This window comes from Mycteria americana, chromosome 1 (genome assembly GCF_035582795.1).
Source record: "Mycteria americana isolate JAX WOST 10 ecotype Jacksonville Zoo and Gardens chromosome 1, USCA_MyAme_1.0, whole genome shotgun sequence".
NCBI classification, from domain to species: Eukaryota; Metazoa; Chordata; class Aves; order Ciconiiformes; family Ciconiidae; genus Mycteria; species Mycteria americana.
In genome coordinates, this window is record NC_134365.1 from 65,292,478 (window position 1) to 65,312,158 (window position 19,681).

The 19,681-nt window shown below is 39.8% G+C and overlaps 1 protein-coding gene across 3 annotated transcripts in view; it reads left to right on the top strand.

The window, feature by feature from the left end:
* AGK (acylglycerol kinase) overlaps positions 1-19,681 on the top strand; it is a 38,177-nt gene that overhangs the window by 11,301 nt on the left and 7,195 nt on the right. For all 3 annotated transcript variants that reach the window (XM_075503525.1, XM_075503544.1, XM_075503534.1), the window contains 10 exons: positions 3,407-3,486; positions 4,760-4,835; positions 6,173-6,265; positions 7,193-7,225; positions 9,207-9,301; positions 11,395-11,464; positions 12,248-12,327; positions 14,439-14,496; positions 16,837-16,984; positions 18,094-18,191. In XM_075503525.1, the coding sequence (XP_075359640.1) occupies positions 3,407-3,486; positions 4,760-4,835; positions 6,173-6,265; positions 7,193-7,225; positions 9,207-9,301; positions 11,395-11,464; positions 12,248-12,327; positions 14,439-14,496; positions 16,837-16,984; positions 18,094-18,191 (831 nt within the window). The remainder of the gene's footprint in view (positions 1-3,406; positions 3,487-4,759; positions 4,836-6,172; positions 6,266-7,192; positions 7,226-9,206; positions 9,302-11,394; positions 11,465-12,247; positions 12,328-14,438; positions 14,497-16,836; positions 16,985-18,093; positions 18,192-19,681) is intronic.

Here is a 19,681-nt window from a genome sequence, read left to right on the forward strand (position 1 = left end):
TTCAGAGTCAAATGCGTTTCCAACTCATAGTATCAGTTGTTCTTGATTTTTATGTTTTCAATATTCATTTTACTGCATAAAAACAAAGTGATAGGTTTTTTATATTGCCAAAAATAGCAGTTAATACCTCAGTATTTGAAGCATGCTGACCAAATTAAAAATTTTTTTAAAAAGGCACTGATGAAATGATATATAAGGAGAAGTTAAAAGACCTAAGTGTGTATGCTGTCAAAAAGGTGTAACTGCTAAGGAAAGACTGGTACAAGAAGATAGTTCTGTTGTGGAAATTCTGACTTTTCCTGTTTCTTAATTCCAGTTGTTAAGTGATGGGATCTATTCCATTATTGCTTATTCTTGTAAATGAAAGTGCAAAAGTTACTGTCAATAGCGCTTCCTACAATTTCAGTGGTTAAAGCCTGGGAACATATCCTGCAGAAGACTCCTGCATTAGAAAGGAGTGAACCAGAAAGCATAGTAATCAATCCTTGCTGTAATTTCCATTCTCGCTGATGTGTCAGTGCCAAATACTGCTTGAAAACACACAGCAATACAGCAGTAAGGCATTAAATGTCTGGTGTGTTCTTCAGAATAACAACAATCTGTAATTGTTTGAAAAATGCTACTTGCATTTATAGTGCTGTATAAGCATTGGGAAAAAATAGAAGCAGACTCACCCAAGAAAGAGTTTAGTCTGAGTGAAGTGGGGGGTTTCCCTATTATTTCTACATCAGATTTTTAAGTTTTTAAGCCTGTTACAATACCAAATTGATGAGGCGCCCACCTTCCTGCCAAAGTATCCGCTACAGCCGTATTTCATGCAAAGACTCCACCATACGTGTCTGAATTTAAATATCAGTTTATGATAACAGCCTTGGGGTGGCAAATGATCATAGAAAGATTCTATAATAAAGAACCCATTTATCATATTTTAAACCTTTTACCCCTTCTTCTCTGGAATAAGTCAGCGTTAGCTGGCTGTGGACTTCCTTTGCAAATGTGGTTGTGCTGATTGACCTTCTTGTTACTGAACTCTGGGCATGTGTTAAAGAGGATGCATTTAGCTGGCAAACAGTTTGCTCTGTGTGTCCTGGTTTCAGCTGGGATAGAGTTAATTTTCTTCCTAGTAGCTGGTATAGTGATGTGTTTTGGATTTAGTATGAGAATAATGTTGATAACATACTGATGTTTTAGTTGTTGCTGACCAGGGCTTACAGTAGTCAAGGACTTTTCAGCTTCCCATGGTCTGCCAGGTGCACAAGAAGCTAGGAGGGGGCATAGCCAAACTGGCCAAAGGGCTAATTCCATACCATATGACATCATGCTCAGTATATAAACTGCGGGGAGCTGGCTGGGGGGAACGATCACTGCTCAGGGACTGGCTGGGCGTCAGTCAGCGAGTGGTGAGCGGTTGGATCACTTGTTTTTTTTCCTTGGGTTTTGTTCTTTGCGCGCGCTCTCTCTCTCTCTCTCATTGTTTTCAAAAGTTGTTACAATTTATTATTATTTTATTTCAATTATTACACTTTTCTTATCTCAATCCATGAGTTTTCTTACTTTTGCTCTTCAGATTCTCTCCCCCATCCCACCAGGGTGGGGGGGAGAGTGAGCGAGCGGCTGCATGGTGCTTGGTTGCCAACTGAGGCTAAACCATGACAAGGTTTAGTTTTTAGGGATAGTTTTCTGTAAAGGAATGTAGTTTCTCTGTTAGTATTCATAAAGCATTACAAAGCCTTTGTGTCAAGGGTTTTTCATAGTTGCAAAATAGTGATTGTCATCTTAGAAGTCCAGAAATGCAATACCTGGAAGTGTGCATTTGACAAGGAAGTGAAAAAGGCATTGACGTTCCTAAATTATACCTTCATATATATATTTAATAAGCATTTTTAATGTCTGTCTTTAAGTTGTCTTTCGTTATGTTGTGCTCTGAAAAAAAGATTTCTAGAATGTTATGTGTTTTTTTTTTTTACTTCCTGTCTTAAAAATGAGCATTTGCTTTAGAAATGCCCCTGTATGTAACATAAATGTCTAAGTATATTACATAAAGAAGTGATTATGTCATTACTCATAAATTCTTTGTGAGCCTTGTTAGGTTGTTTAGAGCAAGCAAATACATCACATTGTGCCCCCCAAGCAAATAATTAATTGTTTCTAACAGCTATAAAATGCTAGAGGTCCCATATATTTCCCAATTCCCGCCCAACAATTGCAATAAAATAAGTTGGTCTGTTTTCCAGCTGATTTTTGGGTAAAGCTTAAGAGCTATTGATTTGTTTCCCTTTCTTTGAAGATTCCTTTACTCTCAGCAACTTCTCTCATCCTTTTCCTTTCTTGAAGAAGGAATTTGAATATTTTAAGCAAGATAGCCAGCTGCACACTTCTTTTAATTGAGGTTTCCTGAGCAAAGTTGGCAAGTGGAATTAATTACAAATGTAAACAGCTAATGTTCACTAAAATCTACTGTGCTTTGTGTACAGTGTCCACCTTCTTCAATATAAAAATTCCCACCGGGGGGATTAACTTTCAAGATAAAGGGGGAGAAAAACCAGGGGCAGTTGACTTGTATTCAGCGCAGTAGTCTTCTGTTCCTACTTTATTTCTGGGGCTTCTGGATGGTACTGCTGAATACATTGTCATCCTTGTACTCAAAACCAGTTTGATTTGGTGTGGTAGTGAGGATGCCTTTAGCTGAGCTAAAAGAGGTTTACAGAGTGGGAAGTAACATGTGTGGAAGCTTTGCCTTTTCTTGCCTCTCATGTGCTGAAAAACTATGGAAGTAGGTACAAATGGCTAAAAGGTACAAGAGGCTGTATGGAGCAACTCTCGAAGAATTTAAAATCGAGGCACCTATTCAGAATTGGATCAAAAGTTGAAGAGGAATTTAGTGGTTTTTATAGGAAGAAAAAAATGTCTGCGAAACACTGAGCTTGCTTATAGGTCTGGGCAAATTCTCTGGTGGTTATCTTTCATATCTTCAAAATCTTAAGTATAGAAAATACAAAAATGAGCAGAAGAGATATAAGAAATGAAGGATGGAAGTGGAAAAAGATGCAGAAAGAAGGTGGCAGGCAGGTGTATAAAAATTGTGTAAGGAAAGAAAATCAAGTAACCTTGGAGTCAAGGATATTTCCCTGGATCTCTGCCTATGGCAGAAAACCAGAGGTTGACAAAACTGAAATGATGGTGGAATTGTAAAAATGAGCTAAAAAGTACTCGTGATAGTGGTGTGAGCTGTTGCTAAGAGTGCAGGTCTTTGAATAGGAGACCTGTTCAATGGCTGAAGATGGAAGTCATTTGAATGTTGTGAGGCTTGGAAGCCCACTGATATTTTTAGAGATGCATTATTTTGAACTGTTTTACCAATGTGCTTAAAAGATAAACTGAAGTCTGCTCTTTTTATCTCACTTAGGCTTTTGGCAACCAGCTGATCCCGTCCAGTATGCCATTGAAGAAAGCAACAGTGTTCCTCAACCCAGCAGCTTGCAAAGGGTAAAATTGCCCCTTCCCTACACTCATCTGTGAGGCACTCTTTCTGTATTTTTGCTCTGCTATCGACTATAAAAGCCAGCCAGATTTTTTAGCTCATTTTTGCCTCCCTTTGATGCCAAGCTGGTGCTATGTAACTATGCCAAACTTTATTTCACCAAAAATATTGGGATGAGAAATAGAACTAGATGCTTGAGTCGAAAGAATGATTTCTAAACATATGTATATTTTTAATTTTTCTTTTATCCTGTGTTTCGGCCTTTGTCATTCCTTCATATGTGGAATTCCTTCGTGTTCCCTCCACACTTTTGTATGTGATGCATTTTTGTCCTCAAAAACTATAGAAATAAGAGATGACCTTGATTGCCTCAAGACTTGAAGTTAGCCAGCAGTGATCTTACTTCTGTGGGAACCTGTCCTTGAAAGGGATGTGCCCACAAACTGAGAGGCTAAATATGGGCTCAGAGCAAGACTCCTGGAAGAGGTCGGCTGCTATTTTTGCATACTCATTAGCAGAAAAACAGTTATCTTGGATATGATGCGTGCCTGTTTCTGCTGATCAGCTAAGCTTCCTGTCAGTTGAATCTTGGGGAGGGGTGGAGAGTTGTCAATAACAATATGAAAGGAATTATATATCTGACGTGGAAGTGCTTGGACTTATGTGCTTTTGTTCAAAACACCCATGACTGGAAAATTCAAAGTGTTAATAAATTAAGTCTCTGACTCCTAGTCTCATGTTTCTACTTGTTGAAAGCAATTTATAGTTAATGGCATAATTATTTTATTATGCAGTTATAGGCGGAAAATGCATGAGTCCCATAACAAAAGAAAGTCAGCTAAAATTTTGCTTCTAAACTTATTTAATAATATGTAACAGTAAATATTTTTTTAAAAAATGTTTCTGAAAACCTAAATGGCCCTTCTTTGTGGTCTTAAAGCCTGTTTTTCTGTAAGTCATTAATTTTCTAATAAATTTCTTTCTGGAGATCTTGTTTCTTTTTATTATTATTATTATTTTTGGAGAAAGCTAGATAACCTCTTCTGCATTTATTAAAACTGCAACAAAAAGCTGACATCTGAGATATGAGTCTAGAAATGTAATACATTTGAACCAAATGAAATCTCATCTTTCCTGACTGGCAGGTTGAGTGACTGATTGTATAGATTGTACGCTCTGTTTTTAAGTAGATTTCTTCTTGTTATTCATTTGTTTCTTTCTTTTTAAATTTTTTTAGCCACCAGACTAATGAAATCATTTTTACTCTGTTTTTTCTAGCAAAGCCAGGAACCTTTTTGAAAAGAATGCTGCTCCAATTTTGCACTTATCTGGCTTGGATGTAACTGTGGTTAAGGTAAGAACTGTTCTGTTAATATAGATATACTGTCTGCTCTGCTTTGTCCTCTTGAAGAATTGAAATTCAGTTCTGGATGCATTTAAAATTCCCAGTTGTCCTGTAGACATCTCATGGGAAGAAAGAAATACTGAGATATTAAGCTGGTACTTAATCTTTTTCTTTTTAATTCACAGTTAATTTACAAACTGTGTACTGAGTTTTTAATTTTCAACTAAAGCAGTACATGTACTTGTCTGTCTGTCTAAAGCAGCCCTTCTATAATTCATGTTCAGGAGAGAACTCTCTAAATATTTAAGTGCTGGCTAGTGGTGTGTGCCCATCTCTGTTGAAATTGTCAATTCTGCCTGAACTTGCAGAATTCAGAAGTGAGGAACATGGACGTGCAGTGGAACTGTTCAGATTAATTAAAAATAACCTTTTATTTTTACACTGAAAATATCTCAGTGTATCCCCAAATAATTCAGCGTTCCCATCGCGAAAGCAGAATGCTGAGCTCTAAATGGTGTGAATTAGCAGAGAGGTTTTCTTTAGAAAGAGAAGAAAAAGTAAACATGAAGGGATTCTGATCTTTTTGCAGGTTTTTGAGGCTGTGATATGTAGATTGTTTAATAGACACTGTGTCCTAGCAGTGAAGTAGTCTAATGGTATCTTTCTGTCTTGGAATCTTTTTCACAAGGTTTAGTGTTAAAATGCTGTTTTTATTAATGCCCCTCTCTGATCATTGAAAATACATAGTCCCACCCTAAAACAAAAAAATATTTTGCAAGACTTAAACTGACGCTTTGTAGCTTCAGACCTGACAAGTTAGCAAAACAGGGCTGGGCCAGTAACTGAGGCTGAGATGTCCCTGTAAAAGAGATTCGTTTTGCAGAAAACAGTTTTGATGGTTTAGAAAGTCAGTGTACTCTTTACTGCTAAACCCATTGTCAACAGCTTGCTGTCAGGCAGTAGCCTTTTATGTAGCTGATTCTGTGTTTCAGGAGATGCACTTGAGCACTTTGACTCCTAAAGATGTTGAGACTTTTTCTGCAAGAGCATGGTTTGCTTGTGGTTTTGTTTCAGTGTGTGATTATTGCTGCAATATTCTCGATCTATTGAATAAGATTTACTCTGATATTTCATTTAGCTTTTTGTGTGTGTGTGTTTGCTTGCGCATATTTTATAAGGCAGCAGACTTGTTTTGTAAGTTGACATTTCAGTGAATGTAGGTAATATGCAGTACTGTGTGCCTGTATAAGAATAACTGTTAAGCAAATGGATAGATGATTTTTTTTTCTATAGAAGTCCTAGAAATAGTCACTTGAGTTCTCATGTTTGGATTTCTGTTTCTTCAGACTGATTATGAGGGACAAGCAAAAAAGCTGCTGGAATTGATGGAAAACACAGATCTGATCATTATTGCAGGAGGAGATGGCACAGTACAAGAGGTACTGCAGGAGCTTTGTCCTGGTTTGTTGAGAATCATAGTCAGGCTGAGGGTGAGAAAATTGAGTCTTTGTAACGTAGCAACGTCATAACAGCTATTAAGAGATTTGTCTGTTTGAGTATCTGTGTTTTCAGTCAATGTTATACTCTTCTGGGGATGAGAAAACTCTGCTAGTTGTTATTAGTCTAAAAGTGATGACGGGATTTGGGGCAGAAAGAGTGTGTGACATAACTATCTTCCAGAATTTTATTCTAGAATGAGAAAATTATTTGAGGAGACATGATTCTAACTTTTTCTAAGTTCATTCCTATCTGTACTCCCCAAGAGGAATGCATGTTTTGCTAAGTGGGAATCAAATAATTTAAAAATTACGTGCGAGTGATATCAAAGCATGGTATATATTTAATAAATGCCTGTTGTCAAGATGATTAATGACAGGAGCAAACTACCAGCAGAACTGGGGGATATTCTATTTTTCAAGGAAGACTGTATTTTATTAAAGCGTTTCCTGGAATGCTAACTACTGGCTTCATAAGGCAATGGCTAAATGAAATGCAGTGACCTTAAGAGAAAGTGGTCAGAATACATCTGCAAGTTTCTCATGGCCTTAGAACTGATTATTGTTAATTGCACACTGACCAGTGCTATTTTTGCACTATGCAGAGCTTTATTCAATGTTAAAACATTTACACTGGCATTGGTTGTGGGGCCAGCATATACTCATGCACACTCATAATCCTGCTATTTCCACCATGTTTGCACACTGAACATGCCTCCTTTCCCATGTAAGCAACTGTAGCACCTTCCATAAAAGAGTAGCTGCTCCTTAAATCTTTTCCAAAGAGTACATATGGGTATGGATTTCGTAGCTTTCTAGTGTAACTGAAAAACAAAATTCTCAGAGCTGAACATTTCCCATGTTTTTCAGGTCATAACTGGACTTCTCCGCAGAGCAGATGAGGTGAGGAAGTGTCATTTTTTAAATTTTGTTTATTTCATAGAGGAAGTGTCTTGTGCATCCACTGTGATCTCTTGTCCTCAGCTGTCTTCTACAGATAAGTTGCTTACTAATCTGGAGCCAGCTTGCTGCGTAATACGTCAGCCATGCTAGTGTCCTGCAATTCTGCCCGTTGTTCTTCATTCCCCTTCTCAGGGAGTGCAATTGCTCCCAAGACACGGCTTTGGGAAGTTTCCAGCGTCAGAGCAGGGATTGTGGAGAAGCCAAACACACAACTTTCAAAGACCCGTGGACCAGCTGTGTATGCTGCTTTGTTTGGCAGAAGCATCGGGCGAAAGTACATGTTTTTCTTGTATTTGTACAGGCTTGAAAACGAATTCAGTTATGGCCATGCTCCTATTGCTTTATGATTGCTTTGCCATTTTTTCAAGCGGTGAATACCTACCTATGCAGATGGCTGCAGAAAGCAAATTTTAACCTCTCAAGGTGGATCACTCTGAATGGAAATGAGAGAGATTTTTCTTTTTAAAGAGGGAGGACAGTGTTATTGAAGAAAGGAGGGAATCATTGTTCCCAAAACCTTCTGGCAGGAGCTGGCAAAAATTCAATTAAATGATCCAGACAAGATTATGATGATATCCTTGGCAGCTAGAATTGTATCTGTTTAGGCAGTTGCTTTGTCTGAATGTGACAAGAGAAACTCTGCAACCAAGCCAATATTTTTAAAGGGGCGCTGGCTGTATCAATTCTGAGACATCATTTTTTAAAATTTAATATTATTATACTTGGCCCCTGAGACCTCTATAATCTAAAGATACTGGAAGAAAAGTTTTAGAGGCTTTACTGGCTAGTTTTTCTTCTCTATTTTTTGACTTACTATCTTGATGTAGCTTGATTAGCAGTAGCGTAGAAAATTCTGCATTTGGCACTATTTCGGGTGGAATACTGCATTGTAGTATTGCCAGTGTGTCACTTTATGTCTTTGGTCAGGGAATTCTTGTCCTTCATATCACTCTGTCATAGAGGTAGAGATCTGCAGTTCAGCCCCCTCACTCCGTGCTCTGCTTCCCTTTTTACTCGGGTATGTCATACCACTATTGCCTGAATAAGAAGAGCCTGTGCAAGGTATTCCAAAAATGCTGTTTCTAGCAGCGAGGGGAGCAGAGCATGACTGCATGAGCTGCAAATAGCCTGTCATCTGCATGCTGTAAAACAATTCTGAAGAAAATGAGAGAAGAGTGTTTGAGATTTGTTAAGACTTGCAGGTGACAAGAGATAGCAAGGGAGAACGGGTGGGCATGAAGTGAGAGGGGTATTATTTAGGCAGTGCGGATTTGCAGTATCATGGCACTGCTAGTAGCAGTGCCCAGGAGGGAGATGGTACATTGTGATATATGGTAGTTTACATTGATTTGCTGACACGCTTCAAGAAGCACAGTTTATTATGAGATATAGTGTAATAACTTGCTCCTTCAACAAGCCCTTTTGCTGAACTGTGGTACAGAAAAATAACACGGTCAATGACTTCCAAAAATTAGACCTTCTGCTGCTTCATGATTTGGATGCCAGAGGAATCAATTAATTTCCTTTCCTTAACTGAGAAAATCTCTTTGCCATGCAAGGTTACTCTATCAGAGGGGGATTTCTGCAATGGTAAATGAGAGTCAGAGCTTGTGATGCCACTGTCAGTATTAAGAAAGATGGCAGATTGCTGACAGAATCCATGCATTAGTTAGGACACGGCTGCCAACCTGCATGTAACAATGCTCTTAATGATTACAGAGAGCTCCTTTGTACCCAGTTGGCAGTGGTGGGTTCACAGATTTGGATGCCATGTTCTGAGTCATTATGTATTACTGCCTCATTTAAGGAAGTGCCTGGCTGCTTAGTGCCAAAGGGGTGGTATCAGACACAGCTGTGATCTCCACACAGGAAGCTTCATTCAGCTGATGCAAATATTAATTTACTCTCCTCGTGTGTCCAGGCTGTCTTCAGTAAGATTCCTATAGGATTCATACCTCTTGGGAAGACCTGCACTCTGAGCCACACGCTCTACCCTGAGAGCACGAACCAAGTCCAGTAAGTATTACATGTTTCTGAAAGGGGGCTTTTTGTTTGTTTGTTTTCAAGGAGCAGTGCTTCTCGGTAGCTTGATACTTTTCTTCTATGTTACATAGAAGTTGATAGCCTCTGGGCAGAGCCTGATGATTCTCTGGATTTGCCTGAGTTAATGACTTCCAAAAACTGACTAAAATTAAAAGAAGGAAATGTATGTATTATTAGAATATGAAATAATTTGCTGTGGCTAATTTCTCTGTGATGGTGTGATGCTCAGAGTTTTAAAAAAAAAAAGATTAAAAGGATCAAGCCTCCTAGGAATAGTCAGAAAGGATATGACAAGGATATAGCAAGGATATGACAAAATAAAACAAAGAAGTCCTCTTTCCGTCCCTTCTCCGGTTTAAGAATTCTAGAAACCACATATAACCTGGTTAGCACCTGCAAAGTAAGGCGTACAAGAATATCTTTATGGGAAAGGTTGGATCCCACTACTGACTTCTGCAGGGTTTCTCGCCCATCCCTGTGATGGGGCTGATGCTGGGAACTCTCCAACAACCTGAATCTTATCTATCGGCATCCTGGATGTGATCCAGTCTCGCAGTATCTGTTGCCCGCGTTTCAGTTTGTTGTAAGTTTGTTTTGTGTACTTCTAAAGTAAAAAGGCTAGTCAACTGAGCTTTCTTTTCCCCACACTTCATTTCTTTTCAATTTTTTCTTTCCTCCCATACTAATGAATATATTTCTCCTTGCTCCTGAAATCTGTTCACTCTGGTTCTCCCAGTAACTCATTAACATTCTTCTTTGCGGAACCCTTGCTGATATCCATCATACATAAAACCCACGAGCCAACTGGTATAACATCCTTCATTAAAACTACCAGAGTGCTTTGAAGCTCAGCAAGATGGACAAGGCTGTAATCAGCAGCTAAGATTAAAATAATAATTTATGTTTGGGTCCTAAAGAAGCTGTTTGAAATGAATGATCTTCTCGTACCAAGGTAATGAACCGTGCAGGTGAGACTGCAGCATATTGGTGAAGTTGAAAGGAATTTGGTCAATAGGCTGCTTAACAACCCACGCCAGTAACAGAACCTGACTTAAGAAGTGCAGAAGTGATATTTTAAAAAGAAATATTTGGGCTTTGGTTCCTTCAGCACTATTAGATCTTACCTTTGGAGTGTAGGAACTGTAAAGGTCTTGCAGAAAGATAAGAGTTAGGAGAAGAGAAGGGCTGAGGGAAGAACAGCTTCCTTGTCTGTCTCAGTAGCCTGATGAAGCCAAGGGCAATTTCTCCTGCTGATTCACATGAATATTGGGCTGGATCTGAAAACTGCATTTGGTTTGGGTTTTTTTTTTCCCTGTCCAGCTGAGACACTGGAAATGTGCGCAGTGTGGAATTTAAATTTTACCCAACTTTGAAAACAAGGAAGGGGTTTTAATGAAATAGATGCTTCAGGTCTGAACATGGAGACTTCTTTATGAACTTGAACACTTTGGTTACAAAATCTTTAGTGCCACGCTTTACGACTTGAAATGAGAAAGTGCCTTAGCTACTGTCCGTCACTTAGTGGAGACCAAAACTACATGAGACTGCCAATAGGTAGATTTACATTGAATAAAAACTTCAAAACAAATTAACATACTAAGGCAATTCAGTCCTAGCCACATGAATTGAGACCAGTCTCATGACCATCCCCTTCTCTCCCAGGTTGTTATACTTGCCACCAATAAAATAAAACCATGATTTGGGTCCTTAGTGTGTTAAGTATCCAAAACAGCAAGTAACAGAGTTGGCGTGTGATCTGCCAGATTAGCTGAAGAAGGAGGAACCTCTGAAAAGCTTAGGCTGAGAACTTCCTTTTGCTTTTCAGGTCTTTTGCTGTTTGTTAGAACGCAGGCTTCGTCATGTGTTGCAGCCACTCAGTTTGCTTTCTGATTTCAAGGAAGTGCAGCATTTTGTCAGTGTTCTTTCCTTGCGTTGTTGTATTTGCTGCAAAAAAGCCCCACCTGGACTCGTAGTGGGGTTTGCTGAAAAAAAGTGTAATTTTAAAGCTTACTCTTTTCCTTCCTTCCTGTTTGTTTTCCTTTGCTTCTTTCCTGTTTGTTTTGCAGACATATTACTAATGCTACATTGGCCATTTTGAAGGGAGAGACAGTTCCACTTGATGTCTTGCAGATCAAGGTAAAAGCATCTGCTTATTTGGCACCCAGTGTTCCTAAAACTTTCCTATTCTCATGTTGTTCTGTTTACATGGACTGCTTTTCCTCTGTGTACTGCTGTCATGAATTTTTATTTATGATATCAGTAGTTCTGGTGCCAGTCATCTCTCCACTGTATGCTATGACATCAGATAGTCTAAACTGGAGAAAACACTAGAATGCCTGAACATCATCTTTTAAGGCTCAGAGAGTATTGATAAATGCAAAACTTACTAACACTGATATTTCTGTAGAAATGGTGAGAGATAACAATAGCTGTCTGAGCTGATTTAATGCATTCATATGTATTGTGGAGTTAATAGCTTTCTTTTACAAACTGAAAAATGTGAAATGGGAAAACTTTGACTATGCCCCATATGGTCTTTGAATATTATTTTTCTGTTATGTTGTAGAACGGACATTTCTGCAGCAAGAACTTAGTGTCACTGTGCAGAGCTACTTGCTTTTGGCTGACAATACCCACAAAATAAAATGGCTATTGCCGGGTGTGCAGTCAAACTCAATCAACCTCTTCAAAACTTCACCTGTTATATTCCTCTCTGGGTGCAGATGGAATGTATAACACTTAAATTCTGCTTATCTTTATTGCTGTTAGCTATTTATCATACCTCTTCTGTGAAATTTCACTTTTGGGATTAATCAGAAATCAATTTTTATATAGGAATTATATTTTCCTAGCTGCAAAAAACAAAGTTGGGAACATGATAAGAGAAAGCAATTTTGCAATGTTTATTTTTCTTTACAGGGAGAAAAGGAACAGCCTGTGTTTGCAGTGACTGGTTTAAGATGGGGATCTTACAGAGATGCAGGAGTTAAAGTTAGCAAGTAAGAAAATACTGTTTTTTGAAACTGTACCTTTTTTAGCATCTGTTGCCTAAAAAGACATACCCCCCTTTTGTAAAGAAGTCTTTTTTGAGCGTAGGCATTTGACAGGCAGAGACACCCACTCCTGTTAGGTCTCGCGTTACACACATGGGAACGTAAGACATTTCAGCATTTTTGTCATTTGAAATAAACACTTATTTGGTGCTGACCTGTTCTTTTAAGTATTTACTTTCTGCTTGCCTTGTGGTGGCCGCTTCTGGAACTTTATTCAGATTGTATCAGTGGGAAAAGCTCTCCCTTGAGTAAAGTCTTAAGTAAAGTAATTGGCCATTGTTTTTCATCAGTTGTCAATGAAAAGACGCACGCAGACTCTGTAACTCAATTCCAACATGGGACATCGGATGCAGTAGAAATGCCCTTCAGTTCCTGCCAGAAATGGCATGGACAGTGCTGTCTGATCACTGTTCTCTGAATGATAAACTAATAATTGTTGGGCTTTCTCCAAATGGATATTTAATATGCCACTGTCTGTGTATCAAATGACTAGCACTAGCTGGTGAAGGAGCAGCAGGGCCAAAGCAGTTCACTTCTCAGACTTATGGAGGAATTGCAGCACATGCCTGTGCTGCACAACTATAGGGAAATACCATGTGTTTTGGGAATGAGGTATCTTTGTCAGGAAACAAGAGGTAGCAGACCTCTGGAGTCTGACTTCTGGAGCAGATATTTCAGTAGGATTGAGAGGTGCTATGGAATGGGGGAGATACAGTAAATGGGCAGGGTGTTTGTCCCTTGGAAGCAAGGGACATGCTTGGTAGCTTGTGTAGGTGCTGACTTGGTGATGCTGCAGGCTCTCCTGTTCGTTGCAGCCCCAAGATTAAGGAATTGCACTTCTCTCCCCTCTGCACTCTCACTAGGCTTCCTGCGCATGCCCTGTTTTTTGCCTAGTGTCAGCCTTCACATCTTTTCCTGCAGCAGTTCCCTTTCATAAGAGTCTTTTGGACTCAGTGCTGGAGGTATGATGGCACCTTTTGTACTTGGGGCAGCGTGAACATTTTCAAACCTCATTCTCTTCCATGAATGTTTTTGAATGCACAGAAGATGTGCCCAGCTTGGAAAGCACTTCAGCCACAAATGAATGGGTGCTCAGAATGTGCTTGGGACAAGGACCATGTGTGCTTGTCCTGTTTTTATACTTCTCCCTAAGTATCCACTTTTGGTCCCTATCAGAGATGGGTTATAGGGCTAAATGAACATTTGGTGTATTCCAGCACAACTGATCTTACACTTAAAAGAAGGCACCTACTATGAAGGGAGTCAAGCCATAAGCCCCAGTTCCAGAAATTTATCTAGCTATCCCTCTGCTAAGCACTGTCCTGGTGGAGGTAAGGTGCTGGTTTATGTTTTTGAGGTTTTATTATTTTACAGACAATTTCACAACTTGATGGGAGTGGTGTGACAGTTGCACGCCTTAGTAGTTAATGATACACTTAAATCTGCAGTACTCTTGAGCTGATGGTGTTTAATGTGCTTTGTTGACCTTCTTTGGTGGAAGACAGTGATCAAAATGTGTGCCAAGCCTGCCTAAATATAGTCACATCTTTAGATTCTATACAATACTTTATGGCTGGCAGGATTTTTGTTTTGTAAAACATTGATTTTGATCTGAGAATCCTTTGGGGCAAATTGATGTTTGCTGGCTCTGTTCTCTTGTCACTGAAGCTGTTGATTTTTTTTGTTTGTTTCCTCCAACCTCATTCTTTATTGCATATTGTGGAGATGCATCCCACCAGCTGCTAGACCACAGACCTTTAAATCATTCCCAGCTGTGTCACATAACTAGGTAAAATTCTGCTACTGAGATGTCACACTGCCTGTAGCGAAGATTATATACTGTATTTTGGTGATCTGTAACTTGGGAAAGGGATGTCACTGCTAAGCTGCTGGTGAGCGTAGAAACTGTCCTATAGTATCACAAAGCTAAAGGTTGTAGGGGAGCACTAACTTCAGTGGCAAACAAGTTTGTGCGCTCTGACTTCATGCAAGATTTCTCTCTTTCCCAGTATCAACCCCTGGATATCTTAGAAGTTCTATCTGTGTTCTTTTTTCAGGTACTGGTACCTTGGACCTCTGAAAACCAAAGCAGCTCACTTTTTCAGTACATTTAAGGTAAAGAGTAATTGCAAGGAAAGTGTTTCTGTAGTTGGGAAATGAAAAAGCTGACTATGCTTTGTATAATTTATTTGCAAGTTTTTGTGAAGGGTTCTGGTAACAATATAAAATCGGAGTGAAACTCGACTTACTAAAAACCTACCAGTTGATAGACTTAATTTCTGAAGAGATGACGAGGAGGAGGAATACTAAAAAAAAAATTCTTTACTGAGTATCTGTTGCTGCAAGATCACCAGGGGGAACCAGTAACCACCTTTGAAACTAGAGAGCGGTAGTGGTGCTGAAGATAACCATTAAAGTGCTCTGTCACCTTTTCTCAAGTCTTTCTTATGACAACTTTTCATTCTGATTTATTCATCTGGCAGAAGTGGCTATAATTGGACTGCTCATGCACATTGATAATCAGACTTCCATGTGTAGTAAAATGAACATGAAGATTAATAGTTTATATCTCACCTTAAACTTCTCTGTTGCTTAAAATTGATCCTGGAAAGATTAAAATTTGATCTGCATGAAAGGTGAGGCATTTTCATTCACGTGCTTTTCCTGTTCTCTGAACATATAAGGAGCTTCATGAAAGGCCATGGAAATACCCAGGAGCTGGTGCGGTAGATCAGATCGTGCAGTCCAGCCATGCTGTCTGTGATAGTGCCAATGCTTCCTGTGTAGACAGCTCCTGTAAAGCAGAGTTAAATTGTAATGTGTCCATGAAAGATTCCCCACCACCACCCACCCATCCCCAGGAAATTTGAGATGATGATTCTGTGTGCTGGCATTCTAGGTAGAAACCTATCCTTCACTTCTGTCCAGCCCCTATCACACTTTTGTTGAGTCCTTAGCCTCAGTTAGTGGCAGCGATAGTGGATTTCACTGGTGAGCTATTCACTGTACATTAAAAAGATCTGTTTGACCTGCTGAAGGTTAAAGAGAAATGCCTGGTTTTTCTCCTATTAAGATAGAAAAGTTTTTACCTGATCTCCCCTAATTGTGATATTCATAGCTTTATGTGCCTCCTATGTTATAATTTTGTTAATTTCCGTAAGAAATGGCTCCAGGCTGTTGAGCTTAATCTCTTCCTAGCTTGTCTTTGCTGCTATGTACTTCATCTTTTCTGGTTTTGCTGTAGCTGTCCTTTGAAACAGGATGACCTGTAGCTGAAGACAGTGTAAGGGGAAAGAGCTTACCTCTGATACTGCTAGGGGCATTGTTATGAGTGCTATCTTGTCTAAAATATACAGGCTTAAATTATCACAGCATTGCTGCTTTTCCCTTTAATCATTAATACTTATTGTTCATGTATTGCCCTACCGATAGAACCTCTGTTTGCCCTGTTTATTATGTAAGTATGATAGTGGAGTCTTTCCTTGCTCTCAGAGGTGTGAGGTAAATGAGCTTTACAACGTGTGCTATATGATCCAAAACTACTTCTAACGTTTTGTGCATAGAAAAATAATTGTATTGAGTACATGTGGGTTCTTGGCTGGGTTGTTTTAGTATATACATTTAAAAACCAATCGTATTATTCCCTCCAGAAGTCCTAGTTTTGAGCATTTCAGAAATTATTTTTAAAACAAAATGAGAGGAAATAAACTTTGTCAGCACCTGGAAGTATTTCAGGAGCTAAGGTTCTTCTGTGGCCCATCAGTTTCTGGCATTGGAATCTGAAATATCACCAAGAATAATGTGTTACTCCCCCCCCCCCCCCCCCCCCCGATGCTTTGTAAAGCTCACCTGACTTGCCTTAAGACCTGTTGTATTGCTGTCTATAAGCACCTGACTATAAGGTCAGATCTTTATTGTTTGCGTTGTTGGAGAACAAAGGTCTGCCAGGTTTTAGTGCCCCTTGGCTGCACACAGCACCGTAGCCTTTGCCTGTTTGCACTAGACCCCGCTGTGCAGCTGCTCTTTGAGGTTGCCTTTGTGTGGTGCAGAAACCAACTGTGCTTTCAAACATTAATGTTGACCTTGCCGGTTTTGGTTGTTCCCTCCAGCCAGAAGCAGCTGTGTCACCCTGCCACACATCAGCAGCAAAGAAAACATCCCTTTACCCTCTGCTTATAGAGGGGAAAATACCTCACTTCTATGTGGGGAAGGAGTAGATTAGTAGACTTGGGAACTGTGGGTAGTCTTTTCCAAGCTGCAAAAATGTTCTCTCACATACGTATCTGGAGGCTGGAGAGCAATAAGGTAGGCTGAGGCAGTGGTGGGATCTGGGTAGCTCTGAAGGAGTACTTGGGAGCACAGAATAAATAGGCTGAAGGACTAAACAGAATAAACAGGTAGGTGCTCAACAAAAGGCCCTTTATCTTCTGTCTTTCCTTTCCATGTAAATCCAAGGAATGGCCTCAGAAACATCAAGCTGCTCTCATGTATCTGGGTCCAACTGAGAGACCTCCCGAAGAGCCAGAGGAGAAACCATCCAGACCTCCTTTGTATGTGAGGCTTTACAGACGACTTCGGTTATACTGGTCATCTCCTCCAAAAGGTGAGGTGTGTGTATTTTGGCATAAACTCACAGGCACGCTTTCCTCCTCTAACAGATCACAGGGGAGGGGGTGGTTCCGCTTTACTTTTCTGCTCTCTCATTTTTATATTATTATTATTTTTTATTAAAACTGTGACTTTGTCAAGATAGTTACAGTGATATCTGCCAGAAATGGAACAGAGTAGTCCTGTCAGTGCTTGTGGTCTCATAAACAAAAATGCATTTGTAAAGAACCCAGGGCGTTCCTTGGGCTCACAGTTGCTTGCCATTGCTATGGAAGCCTCCATAGGTGATCCTTGGAGGCTTTATGGACGAGCTTCTTGAAATCTTCCTCCTGTAGAATGGCTTCTTAGTGGGCTGGTGAGAGAGGAGGAGCCCTTGTTTTTCTGGGTGAGAGAAGTTGCTGACACAGAGCAACAAATGTTACTTAAAATAGAACAATAAAACTTGGGCCATGCAGAAGCCTTAAGTTTGTCTTAGTACATTACATTTCTTTTGGTACTATAAATTTTCTTCTGTGTGCTCTGTGAGCCTCTCTTGGGTTTTGTTGTTAGCTAGGCAGTGCATGTGGCAGACTGCAGAAGGAAGGGGAGCGTGTATTTTGCGCAATCTAGAGTGATGCAAAGTCCTTCTCATTCCTTCTTGGCTAGCAGAGGTGATTTAGACAGAAGTGTGGACTGAGTGACCTGTATATGAGAACTAAACCCTGGGGTTTCCTCCTATAGAAAATACATGTTACCACTGCATCCTGAACATTGGAATCTTGTTTTTTTGGTAGCAGTGCTTCATGTGTTTTCTAAATGTTCCTGTAATACTATCCCAGGAGATCTGTTAATCCTTGGGCATAAGGACTCGGAGGGCTGCCATGTAATGTGCTTGATAGTCTTTCCTGGTACTGTGTGAATACTGGTGGTATTTTTTTCTTTCCTTCAGTACTCACAAGCTCCCCTTTCCTTGTTTAAGATTTTTACGTTTGAAACAAACAAAGCTAGTGGTCACAATGGGTCAGAGTGATTTTTGCACATTGATGTTTCATGCTTCATAGCAGTGAAATGATGATCTGTGTAATTAAATTCCACTTAATGATATCTTCTCTTCCTGATTTGCAGAAATCCCCCAGGAGGTAGCCCCGGAGGACTGGGAAGAACTGAAGCTATCAACGATTGAGCTTTCCATTGCCACTCGGAACAGGCAGCTTGATCTGACAGTAAGACCATAGTATACCTGGATTCCAAATGCTGCCTGCCCACACAGTTTTCCTTTCTTGCTAAACTCCCATTCTTGTGTCTATATAACTAAAACTTACTACCCCATGCAAGGAGGGGCCCATGACTGAATCCAGGAATGGGCAGGTTTCAGAGCCAGTGTAAAAGCACTGGAGACCCATGTAAAACTGGGACGCAGTGGGATCAGGAAGAATTTGTATAACGAGAAGGTTTCACTAGCCAAACAGAAGCTTTAGGATTGCTCAGGAGAAGACAAGACATCAAAATAGGCACTCCTGTCCTTCTGACCCATGGGAGAGTGATTCTATTTTATCAGCTGGTGCTGGAAGGAAGCTGTGAGCCTGAATGTCTGCCTGGAATTGTGGCTTTTTCTCTGTCTTTTGGCTTGCAGAGCAAAGAGTTAAAAAGAACTGGGATGAGAGAAAGGACAGGGGCTACACTGAGTTAAAGGACAGGAAATGCAGGTGGTTGTGGAAGAGTAGAACCAAGGGAGCAAGGAAACTGTTCCTGTCATAACCTTCTCAACATGCTCATGCTGTTCATTCACTGTTTTAAAACCTGTCTTTGGCTTATGTCTGTGTTTTGGTGCAATTTTATTGCTGTGAAAGCTGTTTAGATAGATGTCAGTCTTTAATTTTACTGGAAAACACTAACACAGTGATCTTGTACTGGTGAGCTGCCCTTCATGTCTTCCTTATGGCTGCAGGAAACCACTGCCACTACACCCAAATTAACAGGAGGTGTTGAACTTACTACAACATGTTTCTTGCTCAGAATTCAGGGTCTTTAAGGTGAATTCACTGTTTTAAACATGTTTCTTGCTCAGAATTCAAGGTCTTTAACCTGAAAATTTGTGTTATATTGATATGTTATCTTTGTAGGATCAGGCAAAAAAAACCCCAGGCAAATCTAGTCTTAAAATTTCCTCCTGTTTTCTCCTTAGAATGTACCACAAATTTTAGTTTCTTCTTCATCAATGGCTTATGATTTGGACCACCAGTGTCCTAGTAATGGTAGAAGCTTCTACTAGCTTCTACTAGATGGAGACTATCAGGGTGTTTGGTTTTTTAGTGGTTTCTGGATGGCCCTTGAACAAAACAGTTTTGGTTGCTGAACTGAATTAGAGTCAGTGATGTAAAATAAAAACAGACCTACCAAGAACTGAAAAACTATCGCATTGCCACAGACTTTCTGCCTTCAAGATGAACTTTAATACTGGTATTGAACAAAGAAGTGATGTAGGGTTCTCAGGTCTCTTGCATAGCCTAGAGAAATGGACAGGTTTTGTTAGGGCAGTTGTACTTTTCTGTTTCTAGAGCTGGAAGTAGCTTGATACTGCATCTTTTTTTCTACAGCTATGGACCGCTTACAACTGCTTTTAAGTCCCACTCTTGAAGCCATTGGCCCTATAGCCATCAAAGCTGAAGAACAGCTCTCTCGAATTGATACTAGGGCATATCTGCAGAGTATT